General features: G+C 43.4%; 1 protein-coding gene across 1 annotated transcript in view; it reads left to right on the top strand.

The window, feature by feature from the left end:
* The window catches only part of ADARB2 (adenosine deaminase RNA specific B2 (inactive)), a 308,235-nt gene that overhangs the window by 258,020 nt on the left and 28,002 nt on the right, over window positions 1-22,213 (top strand). The window contains exons 5-6 of the mRNA XM_054273803.1: window positions 5,381-5,549; window positions 12,425-12,576. Coding sequence (XP_054129778.1) covers window positions 5,381-5,549; window positions 12,425-12,576 — 321 coding nt within the window. The remainder of the gene's footprint in view (window positions 1-5,380; window positions 5,550-12,424; window positions 12,577-22,213) is intronic.

Here is a 22,213-nt window from a genome sequence, read left to right as displayed (position 1 = left end):
TAGACTAGCCAAAACTCACTTGTTTTGTTGGTAGAGCTGTGTCTCCAAGCAGATGGGTGTTGGCACTTTGTGTTTATGGCCACAACTGACTTAAACACCCAGCTCACAACCATAGTCCATAAGATGTCAGCCAGTTCTCCACGTCCAGCTTGTCTGCTGAGCAAACCTTCATATTTTTGCTTGCTCACTCTCTCTTCTGTCAACATCTTTCTGAACCATTTCTGTTACAAGCTCTATTGCTGCAGGCCTGCTGTTTTGGGAGGTCACATAGGGAAGACAGCCCTGTTTTCTTTCTGTGTGTAGTAGTTCAGCTCAAGGCAAAATGAGCATCCTTGAATACATTGACATTGATACAATTATCCTTAATTGTTGTAGGATAAAAAAACTGGGAAAAAAATCTCATAGTTTAAACATAAGGGGAAAAAATGTAAAGTTTAAACATAAGGGAAATGTAAAGTTTAAACATAAGGGAAAAAAAATGTAAAGGCCCTAGATTTGTTCTGCTTGCCCTCTTATGGTTTGGGGAGTTTTGATCTGTATTTTGCTGCTTGAAAAAGAAATCTCACTAAGAGCATCTCTCTACAGTGTAGAAAGGCTTATTCTTCTGGCTGTCTATAGGTCTTCAGAGTTCATGAAAAGAAGCTGGCAGTACTGAGATGTAATGTAGACTATCAAAAAGCAAATATCTAAACTAGGCCAGATGAATCACCTCCTAGGAAATTCCTCTCCTTTGACTACAAAGAGAGTCTACAGCAATTAGCTCAGCTATGGACATCTAAACTCTAGTTATCCAGAACAGCTGAAATGAATCTCCCTGCTGGTGTCAGCAAACTGGAAATGGCTCATAATAAAACCCAGTTTCTTTTCAACAGCTCAGCTGTGACATGAAAATCTGCTCAATCACTGAGAGACAAAAAATGAACATCAGGGGTTTGAGGTTCCCCCTGCCTGGCTGTGAGAGGAGTTCCTGCCCCTAGACCCAGGGTGGGCTCAGGCTTCCAGCAGAGCTCCAGAAAGGATTGTTACCTCACTGGATTACAGACTGGATATGTGGTCAAAGGCAATGTGCCATTTATGTGTACATTTTTGTTTTATAATGCAACTAATTAATTGACAGAATTTGTCAAGATAAAATGCAGTGAATTCCCTCCCTGCTCTCTCAACTGTCCTCAACATCAGTGTTAGCCAGGACCCAGCCACTGTGCTGACACAGCTTCCCAATTTCCTTTCCCCTGCTCCATTTCCTTTTCAAATTGAAAACTATTAGAAGTCTTTAGGCAAATAATAGAAGCCTAATGCAGGTGCCTGTTATAAATTGTTCACTAGTTACTTTTAACCTAATGTCTCTTCAAACATTACTGTGCAGAAGGCAGCGAGGGTAGGAAATGCCTCATGAACTCTGACAATCAGTGGGTCAGGAGTTAAGGTCATAATAATGTAGCCCATTTCTCCTTGTTTGTCAAATAACCTGGATGCAGCTACATCCCTGGATCTTTCACCTGAGATTGACTCTCCTCAATAAGAACATGAGTCTTGAGGGGAGCAATCTTTGTATAACCCTGAGCAGAGTAGGTGCCATAAGGCTGGTGGTGCCAGTTACTGTTCATGTAGGATTCTGCCACTCACAAAGCCACAGCTTTCCTGGGCATGGCTTGAGGATGTGCACAGTCTGGATCTGCTGCGTGTCTGAGGTTAAATTAATCAATGCTTATAAGGGAGCTTGACTTTCATAAATAGAAATTGCTTGAGAAACTTGAAGTATTCTGCAAGCAAAATAAAATAGGAAGTAAACATTAATAACAAGAGTTAGTAATTACTGGTTTTAATGCAAAATAGACAAATGTACAGAAGCGCCTATTAATTCTGAATCACTGAAGCAAATATCTAGGCTCCAGAGCTGAAAATGTTGCCTAAAATGCCAGTGTGATTAGTCAATGCTAAAATCTGCCTTCATCAGCTAAGCATCATGTCTTGTTCCCAGAGAAAAATTCCTCCCATGTTCACTGGCAATAATCTCAAACATTACACAGGGGATAAACCTCCAGCTCTGTGTGTGTACCAAACAAGGCATGCAAGGGGACAATCTGTTAGCATGTATGCTCCTGAACACAGCGGACAACTGTCAGGTTGTTGGAAGTGTTTCTCATCACGCTGGGTGCCCTCACAGGCAGCATTGAACAGTGCTACGTTGGTCACAGATCACTTTCTCCATTTGGCTCCCCAGTGAGGTGTAAATATTTCAGAGCTAATGCATAAGTCATGTACACCTGGGTTTCCAAGTGCCACAGCAGCGAGACATAACTCTTGGGTATTTCTGAGCATAGAGGAGCATGGATAATTTTCTGACACTGCAAATGGAAAATACATGGAGATCTTTAATGTTTAACACTCAGAGTGGTTCTGCAAATTCTTGGAAGCCATTGCCTCCCAGCCCCAGGCAGCATCTAAGTGCTGTTCTGCAAACACCTGCACCTTGCCAGGACGGGCAAACACCCGAGGCTGTGTCCACACGTGGTACCCACTGGGGTCCCATACCACTGGAAGCCAACATATGGAGTTAATTCACCCAAAACATGAACACCCCAGCACACTGGCTATTGCTGTGCAGGTGGACATTGTGATAGCAAACAACATCAGAGAGATTCACATTATTGCTGCATCTGGTAGGTGTTGGGTGTCTTTTGTTTCATTTGTGAATAAATCCAGACCTTACAGAAAATCCTGAGTGCATTCATCAGCTTACCCTCATCTGAGAGGAGAAAAAGAGTTAAGTTTATTTGTTGATAAAATTACTGAAGTAATAAAAGACGTCACACTGTGTACTGGGCTGACTGGAGGGTGAGAAAGGTGTAGATCCCAGAGAGCAGGAGGGCTTGCCCAGGTGGTTTGCTCTGGATTTTCAGAGCCTGGTGTATGAGGTAAAGGGGAGAGGAGGAGGCACTCCAGGGGCTTGCTAATGTTAGGAGAAGGAAGCAGTTGGTCTCTCTGCCCTAAGAAGGAGTACTGGCAGAAATCCTCAGGGGCAGACAGAGAGGCCCACAGGTTTCTGTAGGAGGGAATTGCCTCCTGGTGCACTCCTTCTGTGCTGAGGTAAATAAGGCCCTATCTATCGTAGTAAATAAAAAAAATAGAACAGAAAAATAGCTGATTCTCATGGGCCTTCCAGCCAAGGAAAATATTACATACTGTTGAGGGAAATATACACTGCTTTTTGAGATGCTGAGTGGGACTCAGACATCTCAGTGGCAGGCAGTGGCCCATGAAATGTTTGATGTTGGTCCATGTGAAAGACACTGTTAACTAGATGGACATGTCACAATCTAAGATACCTATTATTTTTCTCATGAAAGCAGTGACCCTAAAGCAAGGCAATTTTAATGTACAGACTATAAGCACGTGTCTTTGTAGGGAATGAGTTATTTTTCCACCTCAACTTTTTACCTAGTAATAAACCTGGAATAAACACAAAGGCTTTTTCCCCTCTCCATTTCTCCCATGTGTTCCCATCTTCATTTCTTGGGTTTTCAAGATTTCCAGCTCTTTTTTTTTTTCTCCCCAATAAATACTCCAAAACACTTTTTTAGGGCCACATCTACAGTAACAAATAGAGCTTGAGCTCTCAGCACAGGCATACAGTGATGTGTACTTTGTCACTAGTAACAACCTGTAACAACTTCTGAAACTCTCACAGCCCGGGGCTCAGATGGAATTAACTGAATTTTTCACAATACTTACCCCTCTCCTACAAATGCCACAATGCTGCAATGCCACATTACTACTAAACTTTTTGGATTACTGATGTAGCTTTTCTATTGATATAGGCATGAAATAATTTTGATATCATTTGCAATTATATTCATTAAGCATGGCTACAGTGCTACAGCATATCATCCACTACTAGTCCCAGTGCTGTGTGTAGATTATGAAGGGCTATTGATGGTATTTACTAACTGGGAAATCATTGGCAGCACCAATCATTTTGTTTAAAATATTATTTCCTTCTCCATTCAACTCTTTTGTCATGTAACACCAGTAGATTTTATAAGGGAACATGGCCCCAAACATGCCAAGCCAATAAAATCTCTGCAGTTTTTCAGTTTTCCTGCTTTTCAATTGACCTTGTAAGAGGAAAAAATATTTTTGCTGACTCCATAAAACTATTCCTAAAGCTTTTTTAAAGCTAAAGTGATACCATAGATTCAGCATCACCATGGCCCATGGGAAGGTTGTTTCCATTCCTCCTATGGGTATTTGCAGTCTCAGACCTGTCTTCATTTGACTTGTCACACACTGAGGTCTTGATTCAGTTACCTAAACATGGGTGTGTATTTTCACTGAGCCTTTTTTTTCTGTGTGAGTTGCATGGGGAGTGTGCAGAACCTCCTGGGCTTCCCAGACTGCAGCCAGATGTTAGGCAGGACATCAGGGGCACCTCAGGTGACACTGCCTGGGCACAGCCACAGCAGCACCAGCAGCCTGAGCTGCTGTGCTGCCCTGTGCAGGTGTTTGCCCACACACAGCCATTGTGTCAAACACAGCCCTACACCCAGAGGCTGCTTTGTCACTTCTAGAGGAACCATCTGTCAGGCAAAAAGTTCTTTTTCCCAAGAGCTGCTCCCTTGTTCTTTGGCATTCAGTGAGATGAGTCCAGAGATGTGTTTCTCAAGAGATCATTTCATTTTGGCTCAGTTCATTCTAAATTCTACTTTGAAATTATCCACAGGGCTGAATGAGCTATGTTTTAGAGTGAAATCCATGTATCACCATTATGTAGAGAGGCAATAGGTGAAGAAAGCTGGTCTCAATGCTAAATGGTCCATCCCAGAGACCACACTGAAAAGAGCACTCAGAGATGTAGCTGCTCTTGGAGAAACTAAAAGGCAAGTGGACTGAAAGTCAAATCTGTTAGGGTGTTTTCTTCATAATTTTTAAAGACAAGCCCCAGAAGCATTACTTCCCTTTTTTTACTACTTAAAATGCAACAGCAGTGAAACCTAACATTACAGGGAGTATGTGCTACCACCAGAAAATGTCTTCAACAGCTCATAAAAACCTGGCCATTTATCAGCACTGCAGGAGATCTTTATTACCTCCCTACAGCATATGCTCTGCTATGATGTAGTTATTGATTTAACAAGTAAACTTCATGGTGAGCTTTTATCTTGGAATTAGTAGCAAGACTGAAATATAGACCTTATTATTCTAATAACACAGAAATGTGAGATTCCTGCATATTCTAAAGGCCATATCATCACCTTAACAAGCATCCCATTAGGGCTATCTGGCTGCCACATCAAAGTGTGTGCTGTGAGGACTTTAACAATCATGGTGTCATACTCACCCCCAGCAATTTCACAGCTTTTTTTTTTTCTTCCTACAGGTTTGGACATCAGGCAAGCTCAGGTTGTTGTGCTGTCATCGGGTACCAAATGCATAAATGGGGAATACATAAATGATCAAGGGCTTGCAGTCAACGACTGCCATGCAGAGATTGTGGCAAGAAGGGCATTTGTTCACTTCCTCTACTCACAGCTGGAGCTACACTTAAGGTAACTGAATTCTGACGATTTTTGGGGACTGTTATATGGCCTTCAGTGGAACTGATCCATCCTCCAGACAACTGAACTATTTGTTTCTTTATGTCATTTTTTTCTGAATGTTTAGGTGATGAAGGAACAATACACTGCACAAAAAAAATTGAGAGTTAGGTAGTCTAAAGTGTTGGGTCACGAGCTGCTTTACTTCAGCTGATTCTCTTTCAGCAGCGATTAGATATGACTCATAAAGCTGGGCTTTATGAAGCCTGATGATTTTGTACAAATCTTTACGTGCAGGCTTATTAGCATCATTCACTGACCAGAGACTCGAAGGGAGTCATTTTGCTTAATGCAGCCATTTTCCTGTCTTCCTTGCTGCTGTTGAAAGATCTCAAAGAAGTGATTTATTGATCATTAATGTCTTCATTGACTCACTAGAGAACCAATGAGTGTTAACAGCACAGCAAACTTTGTGCCAAAATGTAAGATGCTTATCACTTACTCCTTCTTTATGATGTTTTAAAATGTTATAGCATGTAGAATCATTACAGTGGAATTATTGTTCTTGTCTTCAGCCAAATCCACCTTGTTACCAGTTAAATGGCTAATGGGTCATACACTGCCTGGAAGATGGTAATAAGTGGGATACCTCACCTCAGAATGCTGCCTTTTCTATGTCTATTGCAATCTGGAAGAGCTTACATAGTGCTTGGTTATAAACTTTGCAGAAGACACCAAAATGTGGGAAGGACCAGTCACTATACTTGAGGGCTGGTCTGTCCTCCCAGCAGGCTGGAGGGCTGGACCAGCAGGAGGTTTGACAGAAAACTTAGCAAGGACAAATGCAAAGTCCCTCACCAAGGAAGAAAGAATGACCTTCCTCCTTTCCATCAAGAAGGAAAGAAATCCAGGTTGGAGAGCAGCTCTGCTGAAAAGGGGTGGGGCTTGGCAGACAGGAACCAGGACATTAGCTAGTGGTGTGCCTAACAGCAGGGAGAACAGCAGGATCCTGGGAAGTATGAAGAGTCTGTCAGAGGATGTGTGTGTGCATCCACCACTCATCAGCACTCATTATAGCCCATCTACAGTGCTATGTTCAGCTTTGGGTGCCCCAAAGGAAGGACACCAATCATCTGACACAGATTCAGCAGAGGCTGCCCAGCGTCTCAGGCTCAGAGCACCTGGGCTGTGTGGAGGTGCTGACAGGTCTGGACCTGGTCAGCCTGCAGGGGAGATGGCAGAGCCAGCAAAGCAAGCCAGCAACACAGTGGCGCTGACACCTTTACCCAGGTGTGCAGAGGGAAGGTGGCAGACAAGAGGAACACAATGAAACAAGAGAAGCTCAGTCTAAGGACTGATTTTCCCCATGGGGATAGGCTAGCAGTGGGACAGATCACTCAGAAGGGTTGTGCAGTCTCCTTCCTGTCTCAGACGTTTTCAAAATCTGAGTGCATAGAACCTTGAACAATCCATCAAACTACTTTGAGAAGGAGGTTGGGATAGAGATTTAAGGTCCTTACCAGCCTGAATTATCCTATGATGTGAAAACTAAGCAGAAGTGAAGCTAAGGTGACATTTATTGTATAGGAGAAACCAAGAAATTAGGGAAAACAAACAAAAAACCTCTTTCTCTATAGGTCATTCTTCTACCCTCCATTCTTGAGTGCATATTCATGTGACTTTTCCTGAAGGCCATTAAATTCAGTGCAAAAACTTCCTTTTACTTCAGAAGGTTTTGCATTGTGTCACAGACACAAGGGTTAATCTAAGCAGGATTGTGTGTTCTTGTAAGCACCTGTGATACTGTTGCACCTAAGCAGCAATAACAGAATAATGGCTATTTTAACTTCAGGCTGGAGTAGAGGACAAGAGAGTATATTGAGTACATGGGTTTGGCTAACAAAGGGGGACAAGAGCATTGAAGGGTTTAATCAAAAACAATATTCTCTCAATTTCATTCTGAATTGCTTTCAAGTTTACATTAAATTATTATGTTTTCAGTAGTGTAGCAGCCCTAGTACTTGCTTTGTGCTATGGTCTCTTGGGAAACAAGTGCTAACACTGTATCTTAAACTATTGTATTGATCCACCTCCCTGACATGTTCAGTCATATTATTACTTTATTTGGATCAATGTTAACAGCCTTTTGTTAACAGAATCCTCAGTGAAGCACGAGCTCTGTTCACAATAACTTCAAATCACTCTTGGTTCAGCCAGGACCAGGCACCACCCTTGCCTGACCAGCACACACCATAAAAATCTCAACCAAAATTGTCAAGGCTAAGCACCTTTGAATGACAGAGCTGGAGTTACTATCAAATCAGATTCTGCTTCCTTAAAGTCCACGGAAAGGAAAGGAAAGTCCAAGGAAAACTGTGTGTTGTGATATATTCTTCAATTTTAATATTTATTGCTACACACAGTTTTCTGCCATCATCAGGAGCTTTGTCCTGCGGTGACAGTATGGGGGGGTTCAAAATTAAATAAAAAATGCATTTTCTGCACATTTAAATCATATTCACTCCTTTTTCTCTGGAAAAAGATAGTTCTTTTCATAGAGAAAACACATGATGCTGCCACATACTATAAGGACAGAGCTTTTAGGACTGACATGGTAACTCAGCTCCACCATGAATACATGCACACCATCTCCTCAGGCTTGGGAGAAACACAAAGCTGTTGTAATGCATTTGCGTTAACCTAGCCCAAATTAAACTCCTATCCTAGGCCAGGAAACTGTTGTAAAAAGTAATAAATGAACTGAAACCAAAAAGATGGTTACTTTTGAGAGGATCATTCTTGACTCAAAGAACTTAAATTTTCCATCATTCACTATGGAAGAGGCAAGTTTGTTCTGTGGAGAGTATTTCCTATTTTCCACATACCTTCCTCCCACCAAGACTACCTGCTGAGTGTGGTCTTTGCAGCTGGATTTCAAACTTCAGGAAATTCCAGTGCAAGAAATATTTTTTTTGTGTGATGCTGTCTTTGAAAAGGAAACTCTTTTCCAGAATTTACAAATACTACCGCTGATCTCAGTGAAAGCAAAACACACACTTGGCTGAGTGTAGCATGAAGGCTTCTAAGAGCAAGGGCAAGCAGGTTGGAGAAATTAAGAGCCGGGATATGAAATTAAAGGCCAGGAGACAGAGATTCACTGAACTGAATTTACTTCTTGTCAGTCAAGTGTTGCTCAGATCCCCAAGGCTCCTTTGATTACCAGTGGAGAGAGGTGGGCGTCTCTGAGGTGGAGCTCAGAAGACCTGTTCATGTGTCTGTTGGGGCTGAGATGAACTGCCATGTGCTGGGGCAATTTATTTTCCATTTCTCTAAAAAGAGAATACAGCAACTTCTTCACATATTTAAGCTGCAGGACAATTCCATCCACAAGCCAATGCTGCAGCAATATGCAAATTACTTCTTTTCCCCTTCTCCTCTTATTGCTAAATGTTAGAGGTGCAACTCTCCTGACTTTTCTTGAAAAAGAGTTCCAGAAATGGAACTTTATCCTCTCTAAGAAGCAAGAGTGACAAATACTTCAAAAGGAAACTTTCTTTCGACAATTCATTGTCTGGAGCTTGAGTTAAATAAAAGCTAAAGGCACAACTAAAACCTGTCAGCTTCTAACCAGTATGATTAAAACCCTTAGCCCTCCCAGATTTCATTTTTATGACAACCATAATCCTCCAGTTCTCCAGACTTTCACGAAAAAGATGAGAAGGAAGACAGAAATTTTCTGATGTACAAAAGAAGGACAAGAAAGACCTTTTGAGAAGCTTTTTTCAAAGAATCACCATCAAAAAGCACACAAATTTGATAGTCTGATTCTCTTGCAATGGTGACAGGAAAATAATTTTCAGTGGTATTATTTATATCAACTGGCCAATAGGGAAGACAAGAAAATACAACTCTTCTTTTTTAAAGGAAAATAAAATTAATAGAGTATCCTTAAAATAAATAAACACCACAGTAAGCTTGCTGCTGTAGTTCTTCCTTCAGGTGCCAGGGAGATGATTTTACCAGAAGGTAAGCTCTTTCAGCAAGTCAGATGAAAACCAATATTTATTTTATACATAAAAAGCAAGAAATAGTCTTAATCCAGTCCAGATAAGTTACTTTTTTGAGGAAAATCAGCTGCTTGTTACACATCTACTAAGCCTGCTGGTAGTTTCTCTAGGGTGCTCTTTTGTTGTATGTAGTACTAGAAACTTCCTGTAAATACATTTATATGCTGAAAAACTGCTCCTCTTCTTGTCAGGCTTTGTTTCACCAAAAAGCTTCATATATATTAAACCATAAGCATGTGCTAAAGTATCTTCTTCAAGTCAGCTCAAAACATGGGCATGTGTTATGCTGAATAATGAACTCAAGCAAAAGATTAGAATTTAGCACGTTCTTAAATGTTCCACTTGAATGAGCCTCAAATCCTAAATCCCACAGAAATTTGTAACAGGCAAAGTTTTAGGGATGAATTCTGCTCTTTTAGCCACTGCCAGTACACAGAAATGACACTTTAATGCCACTCCCTAAATGAATGGGATCTGCAGGCTCACTGTGGGCTCCTCTCTCCCTTGATTTGTGCAGGCTGAGTATGGCTGTGCAAAGGATGTTGTAAAGAGCAGCTGCAAAGTCATCTTCCCTCTCACAGTTCACCTGTCCCAGAGACAAGGCACGAGGTACTGGTGCTGGAGTAGAGGTGACTTTGCAGAAGTGCATCTCGTGCTCCACCTGGACCACTTTTATCAGATCCCTGGTTCCCCCTGGTTTTTGAAATACACCAAACATCCCGTGCACAATAATCTTTACTAAGCCATGGCAGATGATGTTGCAACCCAAACTCCTTTCCAACAATACTCACTGAGTTTTGTTATGAATCCTGTTCAGCCACAATGCAAGAATGAACCTCATGTTTGAGTTCAGCTCCTAAAAAACCATCCTAAAGGCAGGTCAGGACCCTGTGTGATATGAAGAACCTCAGCCTGCTGGGGGAGAGAATCAAGCTGCCTTGCCCTCCAGCCCTGCCAACTATTTTTAGAGCAGCTGTCTATCATCCAACCTGGCAGCCACACTGGCCACAGACCCTTGTTGGTGCTCATGAAGAGGTAAGAGAGCAAGGTTAATCAGTGGAAAACAATGACCAGTGAAAACAGGATGGAAGCTGAACTCCTGAAATCCAGCCCAAAGCATGACTGCTCCAACCCTACATAGCAACTGTCTCCAAGTACTGTAAGCTGCCCCCCCACACACTCTGGTGAGATTTAATGTAATAATAGCAGGCATTTGGACTGCGCAGCTTTGTATTCTCCCAGCTGATTTTGCAGTGAATTATTTAGAGCTACCTGCAATTGCTCTAAAGTCCAAGCAGCAGGACTTGCAGCGATTTTATTATTTCAGAGGCTTGTATCAGGGCGATAATATAATTAGTGCAGTTGGGAAGTTCCACCACAGCCAGCAGAAAATGAAGGAGCAGCATGTGGCAGCCCCAGCTCGGCAGCCAGTGTGACTCCCTGTCCCTGACAGGTGAGCTAATGTGCCTGTAAATTCCTCCTGACAGCAAACGCATCCTGGCATCAAGAAATGACAAAACACCCAAACCATGGAAGAGTGACAGCCAAACAGCTTCAATAGCACAGAGGCTGCTCTGGGAGAAAACAGGCAGAGGCAGCTTGGATGAAAGCCAAGGACTCACTCAAAGGCTGAGTAAAAAGCACTCCTGTTTGCACTATCAGGAGGCAGAGAGACACGCAGAAATCGCCTTGGTTAATGGGCTGTCCTGTAGTGAATTAAACAGGTGGGATTTTGCCTTATAAACAGCATCCCAGGAAAATCATTACCTGCAGGTGCTGTTCTGTTCAGAGATACTCCTCCAAAAAGACCCTGGAATTTTTGAGGGAAGGACCAGGCCATCAGAGGGAAAGGAGTCTCGCCCTAATTTCACCAATCACATTTTCACCTTCAAAATTATAATCGTGACCATCGCCCAAACACACATGTTAGAGGCAGCTGTCTGTCAGAGAAATCACCCATATCTTCCCAAATGTAGCTCATGGGAGGAGCTGCACAGCCGCAGAGCCTTAATGCTGGGCTGTTGCTGCAAACGGCAGCACTGGGAGGGTTTGGCCTCCCGGGCAGCTGTTGCTGATGGAATATGTGCACTGCATCCCCATCTAGCTGCTGAACCACTGCAAAGATAAAAGCTTCATCTCAATAAGTATCTTTTCAACTCGGATGAGAAAAGTCTGTACAACTTTTGTCCACCCTTCTTAAGATGGCTCCTGATTTCTAAAAATGCCAAGTGACCAAGAGACCCCTGCTGGCCTTGGTGGAGCACTTGTAGGTGACTCTGGTTGAATGGGGCAGAAGAGCAACACCTGGGGAGCAGGGAGGGGCGGCAGTGGTCATAAAATTTGGGTGCTTTGTTAGAGACCCTTTTTAGTGGAGGATATGTACACACATCTCAGCTGTGGTGATTGATGTTAATGGGATTCAAACATGTGCCTAGGCATTGTGATCAGCAGAGCTGTTCACATGAGAGCCCAAGAGAACTCATTTTTTCATGCACCAGAACCACTTTAAAATCAGCCTGTTTATGCATCCGTGCATGTAAGGAAGGAGAGCTACCCTTCAAAAATCCACATTTTATCATTAGAACAGATCTTAGGTAAGCAAGCCAAAAGCCCTTTGGCAGCTTTGACCTCCTTCACACATTTCTTCACCTAGAGAAGCTCATTGTTTTTCTTTTGCTGTCACTAGGCAAAATATATGATGCCGGGTGCTAGTAAAAACAAACAAACAAGCAGAGGGAGAAAAGGAGAGAGAGAGAGAGCACAGAAATGTTTCTGATTTGGCATGTAACAAATGACCTGGAACCTCTTTTGTGATCATAGCAAACGGCGAGAGGACTGGGAGCGATCAATCTTCGTGCGGTTAAAAGAGGGAGGCTTCAGGCTGCGGGAGAACATCCTGTTCCACCTGTACGTCAGCACCTCGCCCTGCGGAGACGCGCGCCTTAACTCCCCCTACGAAATCACAACCGACTGTAAGAGAAAATCCTTCCCTCTCCTTTTCCTCCTTTCTGTGCCTTCTGTCTTTTTTTTCTTGTTTTTTGTTTTGTTTTGTTTTTTTAAAAGATTCTTCTTGCTCTCTTTCTTTGCTGGCAGAAAGGGTTTCACTTGAGAGCAAAAACACTACAGGCTTTAGAGAATGTCTGTCTGTCTGTCTGTCTGTGCAACTGGTAGTCAGTCCTGTGTGCTGGGGGAAGGTGTGCAGGGAAAATCAGAGCTGGGCAAGGCAGCGCTGCACTCCTGGGGTTCTGTGGCTCTGCTGGGGAGTACATCCCTGCATTTCCTGCTCTTACCCAAAACGACATCAAAAAAATCATTGTCTTCTCCACTTCAAGCCAACTAGGACTAATAATAGTTATAATCGGACTAAACCTCCCCGAACTAGCCTTCCTTCACATCTCAACCCATGCATTCTTCAAAGCTGTGCTCTTCCTATGCTCAGGCTCCATCATTCACAGCCTAAATGGCAAACAAGATATCCAAAAAATAGGTGGACTCCAAAAAATACTACCCACAACCACTGCATGCCTTACCATTGGAGACCTCACCCTAATAGGAACACCATTTCTAAAAGTAAATAAGTGTTTTAGAAAGCATCCCCATGATCAAAAAGATCCTTGAAGCCACAGCATGGACCAGAGGATCAGGGCTCTAACTGGAGATGCATATACTCTTCTCAGGGCTCACAACCCATACATATAGGGGTTGAAGGGTTGCATTTTCACAGGCTGCAGCAGCTGGAGTCTGAAGTAGAGCACTGATATGATACAATAGATGATACAGCACATCTGTAGTGTTGATTGTTCACCAGACTCTCTCCAAATATCACCTGCACTTGCAGCAAATAATGGCAAGACCCTTATGGAAGGGATCCTTCCAAAGCCATCCTGCCTATGTCAAATATACTGCATGGGCACTGCATGGCAGGTGGGTTTGTTGGAGTCCACCAGCTCAGCCTTAGAGTCTCTGGAACCATACCTATGGCATTCAAGCAAACACATGATTTTCCAGGGATTTCTTCTCTAGAGGTGATCCTGAAAATGAGATGAACAAATCAGGTCTTGAGCCAGTGTGTGCCACCAACAGGCCTGCAGAGCTTTTTGTCCATGATGACAAACCCTATCTCCACCACAACCCAGCCCTCTCACCTCCTCACTCCCCAGACATGCCTGTCCCTGTCCTTGCCCTGCCAGGTCCTTGTTGCTTTCCCCCTGCACCAGCTTTGTCCCTGCCTGGCCACCTGGAATGCCCCCAGCCAGGGACAAGGGACCCCAGAGATCTGTGGCTTGTTATCACATGCCTGTCACCCCATGATCCAATGCACAAGGCACTCTCTTATCTCTGCCCAGCTACTGCTCCTCATACCTGTGTTTTACAGTGCTGCAAAGCCCACAGTGCTGGCTGCCAAATGTGCACATAATGAGAAATGGTCCTTGCCTTGACTATCCTGAATGTGAGGCAGGCAAGACAAAAGAATGGATGGAGGAGGAAGCATAGACATGGAAATGTAAAATTAATCACCCAAGGTCGCATAACGACCTCACTTCCTCACAGGCAAATCCATCAGATGGTAGTTTCACTCCTTTGTGATTTCTTATTTGTATAAGTTATTTATCAATGATTAGGTATTATTCTGCCCAGGCTAGAATTTTTTTTCACATGTGAAACAGTAGCTTGCTGGGGCAACAAAACCAGAATGCACCTATTCAGGAAGGAAATGTGGTCCTTGCCTGCCATGATTTCTTCATTGTGTCAGCAGGGTTTATATAATGAACAAAAGCAAGTAAATGCTTAAAACTCCAAATCAAATCAACCAATTCCTGATGAGTTAACAAAATGAAAAGACATAGGATCATCTTAAATCAAAATTAAAAATAAAAAGAGAATGCTTATGAATATCAGAAAACAATAGTGATCTTTGGCCTCCCACTGTATAGCTGTATCAAGAGATATTTTAAAAGGCTTTATGTTTGGTTAAAGGCACTCATGTTTTCCAGAAGGCAGGTTTCCTGGGACACCCCTTAGCTGCCATCACAATTGGAAGCACCAAAATCTGTAATTGTTTTTTAAATGTGGTCCATTGTCAAGAGCAACCAGAGGCTGTCCAGGCTGGATTCTGCTCTTGTTGGCATGAGGAAGTCAGTGCTTTGGGCAGCTGACAGCCCTGCTGCCTGATTATATGCAGCTGAACCCAGCCCTGGAGGTGAACCCTGCTTGGCTCATGGATTCCTTCACAGACCAGATAAATCTCCCAGCTAATGAGGGAATGCCTCTGTAGATAACAAGATACACAAGGAGCTGTGTTTAAAAATATATAATCACACATTACATGACACAGACAGTAAATTTGTAGATAATCATGAAAATAATTTTCCTGTTGGCTATTACACCAATTATTTTCCCAAGCAGAAGCTGAGGCAGAAAGGTCTGTGTGGCTTAGCCAAGGTTACACAGTGATTCAGTAGCAGTACCATGAAGAGATGCTACACCTGGCTCATAATTCACCCCTTTAAACAGATCCCTCTACCTTTGTCTTGTGCTCTTAAAATAATTTAGCACTGTATAGAAAGCCAAGTTGCCAAAAGCTGTCCTTCAGAGAGATAAGCATTTCCTCTCAGCTCACATTATCCCAGAGACATCTGGGAAGATAAGTATTTTATAATGTTTATCATTCACATCTTCTCTTTCCTTTTACTTTTTCTAAAGAAATAACCTTTCTTTCATCCTGTAATGACAAGAAACTCCAGATGAATGTTGTTTAATTTCTTAAACAACAAAGAGACCTCTCCTAGAGCTAGCACAAGCCATCAAACATTACTGATTATTCTCTAAAGATGCATTAACATTTAAAAACGTTGTCTCACCATGTGGTTCTTGGTTTTGAGAAGGAATATGATAAGCCTTTATCAATATAGGGACTGAGTAAAATCCACTTCTCAAATCTCCTTCCAAAAATTTCCTATTATCCACCGTGTCTTTCCAGCACCCTCAGGGAGGCCTCACATTTCCTTCTTATGAGCTTTGTTCTGGTAAGGGAGGACGTAAGCTGGCATGCTTTTGAAACCCAGTTTACTTCTTAGAGGATAGAGCAGAGTACCAAGTTTGTGGCATGTAAAAGTCTGAGAGCTGCAATGCAGAGGAGAGGTGCAGGCAGCACACACCCATGCCAGCCTCATGCAGGAAAGTGAGATTAGGGACAAGGAGATAAAATCATACTTTAATTTGAAGAAATGGCCTTTGTGAATCAGAGGTAAGCTGACTTGTTTGTTGATAACATCCTTAGGCAGATCTAAAAGAGAGATTAAATCAGTTGGACCAGGCTGCTTTTTGAGCAGGGAGGGGTTTCTAACTCTTTTTTGGTGCCTGTAGGTTGGGAAGCTGGATGGGTTTACAGGAAATGAAGTCAGAGCTTTGGAAGAAGGTACAGACTGAGAGAGCAGGGGAGGAGGCTGGGGAGAAAGAGGCCAGAGCAGCTGAGAGCAGGACAAGAGACCAGCCACGGTCAGGACAAGAGACCAGACACGGTCCTGGTGCTGCAGGAATATGAGACTGGGAAATCCCCCAGGGGTTTCAGGTGCTTTTTATGGGTTTGTCCTGGTTCATTCTCTCCAGTCTCCTTCTCAAGACCCTTTCCATCATTTTTTAAGGTCAGCCTCAAGGTTGTAGCACAGCTATATGACAAAAAGGCAGCTTGTTCCTGGTGTCCTCACAACTCTCATTGCTCCTTCACACACACAGCTTCTTCCCCTCCATCAGTTCAGTGCTGCAGGTCAGGGAGCCTGGGACATCTCCCTTTCTGGTGCCTTCTCCCTTAATGTGCATCTCAGCCAGGTGTGCCTGCATTTCTGAGCTCTCCCAAGGGCAGTACCACAGCATCAGTCACCATGGGTATCCTGAGGGGCCTAAGGGAGCTGCTGTTTCCATTATGGCACACACACTCCTGCTTGTGAGGTGGAGCCCTGGGGGCAGCTCACCCTGTGGTATTTGTTGCATATTTTGCACTTTCTCCTAAATCTAGGGCAAACCACAGAATAATTAAGCCCTTGATTTGCTACAGCACCATCCTAGCTAATTTAGTGCTTCTTGACTCATTGGCTCTTTTCTTTTTTTTTAAGTGTCTTGAAAAGCAAAATGAATTGCTTGAAAATTTGAGCTAAAAAAATCGTCTACTTCCCCCACTCCTCCTTCCCTGGCAGTATTTTACCTCATTGTCCATCTTTTTTCTACAGATGTGCTCTCTCTTTTTCACTACATGGATCACCAAAGAGACAAACAGAATCTTGCCCCAGGGCTTGTCTCAGTTCTTCTCCCCTGGGCTGCTTTTCTATCTCTTGCTAACATGCTGTATTGCCTTGTGCCATTGACTCCCTGATAGCCCAGCTCCTGTTTTATCCCACACTTCCTTTAGGTCTGAAACACACCATTGCATCTGCTCCACATGGGGTTTTTCTCCTGCTTGTCTATTAACCTACAGCTGTGCTGAAGCTCTCATGCACACACATTTGGCAGAACTCTCATCTAAGCAGGGCCCGTTTGTGACCACATGAGCCACATCATTGCCTCGATAGGTGATGTGATGACGAGAAGATGTGCACTGCAGTTTTCAGGGAGTTGGGGAACTGAAGAGTACCCAGGAAGACACATTTGTGCTCCCTACACAAGTGTGCTTTCACTGGGCAGACCTGTGCTTTCCCTGCTTGTGATTCTGGCTGCTGCATTTTGCATTCCATTCTCGGAAAAAAATGCTCTGTTCACCCCCAGATCCAGGGCTGCTGTGAAGGGTGCCCTGCTCACAGCAGTAACTCAGCATTCCCTGTTCAGATGGGGCTGACCCAGGTTCTGTCATCCCCAAACCAGACCCCTGAAAGTCATATCCTGAGCAGACTGGCTGGAGGAGGCCAGATTCACACACAGACCCTCTAAGGAGTCTGATCATCTCTTAAAACTGTTGTGAGAGCCTCAGGGCCAGAAGTCAATATTCAGTGTCCTTCAGGGAGTTAGAGGATGGAAATACAATGAGGATGCTTATGGCAGTAACTGGGCTAGAACCACTCCCCAAACCATTGGGTTTGGTGAACATTTCTGGATGTGCAAGGGGAAGAAATCTCTGCCTTCCTTTTGCCAATCCCATGTTTAGTTAAATGAACAAATTCTGTTCTTGTAAATAGATGGTAAAAGGGGAAGCACTTCAAGAAGAACCATCTAAGTAACTCAGTGATCTGAAAAGAAATCAGACATCTGGAACTACAAGAAAATTCAGGTTCTAACAAAGGGATAAACTTTCCCATTACAAAAATTGCGGATAACCATAGGTCACCCCCTGGACCTGGACACTATTTTTTGTTTCCATTACACAAGTGCTCCCAGATATCACATCTGTCTGTCACAGCTGCTGGCCTGATGCAGCTTGGGAAACCATCTTGGAAATTCCTAGCTATTTGGTGCATGGAGCAGCTTCCTCCAAGGCTGTAAAGTTGATTTTATGCTGATGAATGGCCCATCTGTGGAACTGGGGTGAAGGTGCTTTATTTTCCTATTTTTCATATGACTGAGCAGAACAATACCTTGGGGGATCTCAGAAAAAAATTATCATAGAGAACCATGCCCAGAAGTAACAGGAAACTAAAAAAATGCACACACCACTGTAGGCTGTAGTGCTGAATACTGCCTCAGGAGAAATAATCCCAGCACTGGATGAATTATTGTGGTCAGCCCAGATTGCTTTGTCATATAAAGGATGCTGCAGAAATTGCAGATACAGCAAGAGGCTCTTGCATTACTTCACAGGCTAGGGAATTATCATTCAAGAAGGTGGAAGGAAATTACCCTTTCCCTTCATTAAGACTGGACTGGGTCTTATCCAAAAGGTTTGAGTTCAGGTGTGAGCACAGCACCCTTTGTCAGGCTCCTTTGAGGTCATATTCCATGGAAGCAATGGCCCCTCCTGCTTGTGCCACTGACCCAGCCTCAGTTTACCAAAGTAAACAGAGGAAATGCAGCAATTTTCTACAGCTGACTGGAGCCTGGGCTGCCAAGGAGCTCATGTCCCTGCTCAGGACTATTAGCAGGCACTAGGTTTGTATGTAATTGCCCTGTTTTCTATCTTGATCTTCCCAGGCTGCTGAAATGCTGTTTCAGTGTGACTGCTTTCACTCAAGTCAGCTTGGCAGGGACAGCATGGCCACAGGACAGTTCCCTCAGGTTAATTCTCTCCTTCACTGACACGCCTCACCCATGGCTGGAGCAGAGGTGGAGTGTGCTCCTGCTCAGGATGGGCAGGATGACAGCAGAGCCCAGCCCAGCTAGGGTGGTCCTGTGTCCCCACAAGTCCTGCAGGTCTGATTTAGGTCAGGGCTTTTCAGGTGTGAATTGATGCTGTGTGTAGACAGTGCTAAGATTTCTTTCCAGCATCTAAAATAAATCCATGCTGGCACTGTGGGAGAACTTTCTTCTTCTGGGGAAGGTGGGCAAAGGGATTTCAGGAGAAGAAAGTGTGGCTGAGAGGAATCAGTGGGACCCTGGGACAGGATGGGAAAGTTTGAAGGAGAGTGGGTCTGTGATATTCAGCTGTGAGGGGGAAGTGGGCGAGAGACAGCAACATAAAGCCTGTGAGGGGTGGGGAAACTCTCAGGATGAGTGAAGCCCCTCTGCTTCTTCCAACGCTCAGCACCCACACAGGACCTGCAGGCACTGGCTGGAGCCATCTCCAGGGCTGTAAGAAGCTTTTCCTCCCCCAGCCTCTCCTACTCACTCTCTGCTCATCCAAGACTGCCGGGGAGGAAAATAATGGAAAAGGGTGGAAAAACTCCTATCAAGGGTACCAAAATGGAGGCAGTGACTGGCCCAAGCCCTTTGCTGTGAACCCTGAGCCCTTCTGAAGCCACCTGAGGAAGAAGTTGCAGCAGCAGCAGCAGCAGCAGCTGGATCTTGGTTCTCAGATGGACGCATTGCTCAGACAGAGCAGCAGTGCCAGAGGGGCTGCAAATACATGGGTCACGTGTTCTGGAAATCCCATCTACTTGGTAACCCAAAGGAGGGGTCTGATGCCTTACATGACCTGTCATGCTAAACCTTTTGCCAATCCCAAAGGTCAGTTCCAGCCCCTAAACCTGCCAGAGAAACCAGTGGTGTCCAGGCTTAGGAGAGCTGTGAAAGCACTCATGGTTTTATTGTTGGTATTTTCATGCTGGAGCTAAGGATACACCTTGGAAAGAGGCTTTCATTTCACTACACTGAAGTCCTGAAGCTTTCAGTACAATTAATCAAGCTGTACAAGTTAATCAACATTACAAGTTTGCTGTTCCTTTTTATTCCATTATTAATCTCCACCAGGCTGGGTAGTTAGGTTCTTAGTGGAGTTTTGCTAAAGCTGACTGGTGAATAACAGCTCCACTTCATGGACAGATTTTAGGTCTCAAAGAACTGGCTGGCTGGAAAAAAAACCTCAAAACCTTTCAGGCAAAACTTAAAAGAAAATAATTGTATGAAACTGGGATCACATCTTATATTTTTTGTATCTTCTGGTCATGAGTAACAAGGGGTAGGAAAACCCTATTCCATTTCCTCCCATGCCCAGTTCAGGGTAGGCTTTTTCATTCAAGGCCACTTAGAATCAAATAAAAACTTGAATCTGTGTCTCTCAGCTCCTGGATCAGTGAATTCCCTCTCAGCTGAGCTAGACAGCTCCCTTTTTTAACTCTCTGTTTTAAAACTTTGTCAGAACTGACACATCATGAGAAAACTCTGCCTTTGACAATGCATTGAAAATGTCCCAATTCCTTCTCCTTGTGATATTCTTGGCTGCTTTTGCTTATTTGAGTTTTGTTGTTTCAGGGGGAGTTTAAAGTAGAAAATAAGATTTTTAGAAGTATGTGTCAGTGCAGTGTGTGTCTATCCAGGAAAAGAGACAGAATATGCTGAAAACTATGGATTGCTCAGAGCCAGCATTGGCCACAGCTTTGAAAAGCTTTCATGTAAAGCAAAATGTGTTTGTTAAGATTCAGGAAAACAGGTTTCCAGCTATAATCAGATTCTAATTTTAACAGAATGCTGGAATAGCCACAGGGCATTGCACTGTATTTATTGATTCTGCTTTGTTATGGCTTTTGCTGCTTTGTAAAACACTGCATTTGGATGCAATGTTCAGACGTGATAAAAAGGCTACATTAATCAGCAAAAGACCATGCCTGAGAAGTTTTCAGAACAACAGTAGAAAATTTCAGCAAGAAAAGCTCCTTTCCCCTGGATTTGTCCAGCCCAAGGAATGGTGGTGTCTCCAAAGCCCTCTGCAGCAGGAAAAAGAGAACACATGCTCCTGGACATCCCCCCATTCCACCCCAACATCCCATAGCCAGCCACAGATAGGCACCTAAGTAAGGCACAGATTTTTGAGTGGAAAATATCAAACCATAGTCGGGAAAAATCTCTGTGGGTGAAAAGTACACCCACTCAGGTCTAAATTAGTCTAATTTGCCCTTCCACTGAATGGGAATTACAGATAAAACTCATAAGCTGAGTTTTAGAAAGCTTATGAGACAGCTCCAGGTCCAGTTAAGATCTTTGTGAGACTTCTGGAAGTCCTCAGACTTGTGGGAGTTTCTTAGAGTCAGAAGAGAAATCTGAACAGTTCTGTGTGAGTAGCAAACAATTAAATTCTTACCATGATCCTGCAAGCTGCCTTCTCTAACCAGACCAGGGCAAATCACCTCACTCTGATAATTTCTATTTCTGTACCTGTAAAATTGCAATAAAAGGGATCCAGCAATCACAGCTCTGAGAAGGGGTAGTTAGTGCTGAGAGAAGAATACTAAAATGGAAAATATTGTATGTTCTGTGCACTGCTGTAAAATTATTCAGAGTAATTTAACAACTTTAATCCTCAGATTTTTAAGGCTGACAGGAACCACTTTCTGGTGATCAAGAATTAATCTCTTCATCCAAAGACCAGGCTCCAGACAGGACTCCAGAGCTCCAGAAGCTGAATTAGAATGTATCTGGTGGTGCATCAGGAATCACAGCCTCTCTAGAATTATACCAACCACAGTGTGGTTGAAAATCTGTCACCATATTGACAGATTGCTCTTGTTTCTGTCTCATGGGGTTCATTTTCTGTTTACATATTTTGCTGACTTCTCCCACAACATTTTCCTTAAATCATCCTTGAAGATTTCAATTTCCAAACTGCAACAGAATCCCAGAGCCATATGAATAACAGCATGTTTTGTTGATAAAAGAAAGAGGGTTATGATGAATAACACATTCTCTTTATGTTTGTGTAAACTTCTTGATTAAAACATGGCAGGAGAGAGAATTGTCACCAAATAGGCAATTCTAGTGATGTTGATATATTTTTCACATAAAGTATATTTAAAAGATAAAGCCTAGCCTTAAGAGAAAACATTTCTCATTAACAAAAAAGTGAAAGATCCAATGATGCACAGCTTAGGACAAGGGTGAATAGCTGCTTCCCCCTGATCTCACTCTGCCTTGGCTTCGATCAGCTGCTGAGCTGGGCACAAGCAGCATCTCTGCCCACTGCCAAAGCTGAGCTGTGCCTTGCTGGAGACCAGCTAGGTGCCCTCTCTGCCTGGTGGAGGCTTCAGAGGCAGGACT

Source organism: Melozone crissalis, unplaced genomic scaffold, assembly GCF_028551555.1.
Source record: "Melozone crissalis strain CALT ecotype California unplaced genomic scaffold, PUWL_Pcris_2 ptg000016l_1, whole genome shotgun sequence".
Lineage (NCBI taxonomy): Eukaryota > Metazoa > Chordata > Aves > Passeriformes > Passerellidae > Melozone > Melozone crissalis.
The sequence above is the reverse complement of the archived record's forward strand: the minus strand, read 5'-3'. Positions and strand labels throughout refer to the sequence as shown.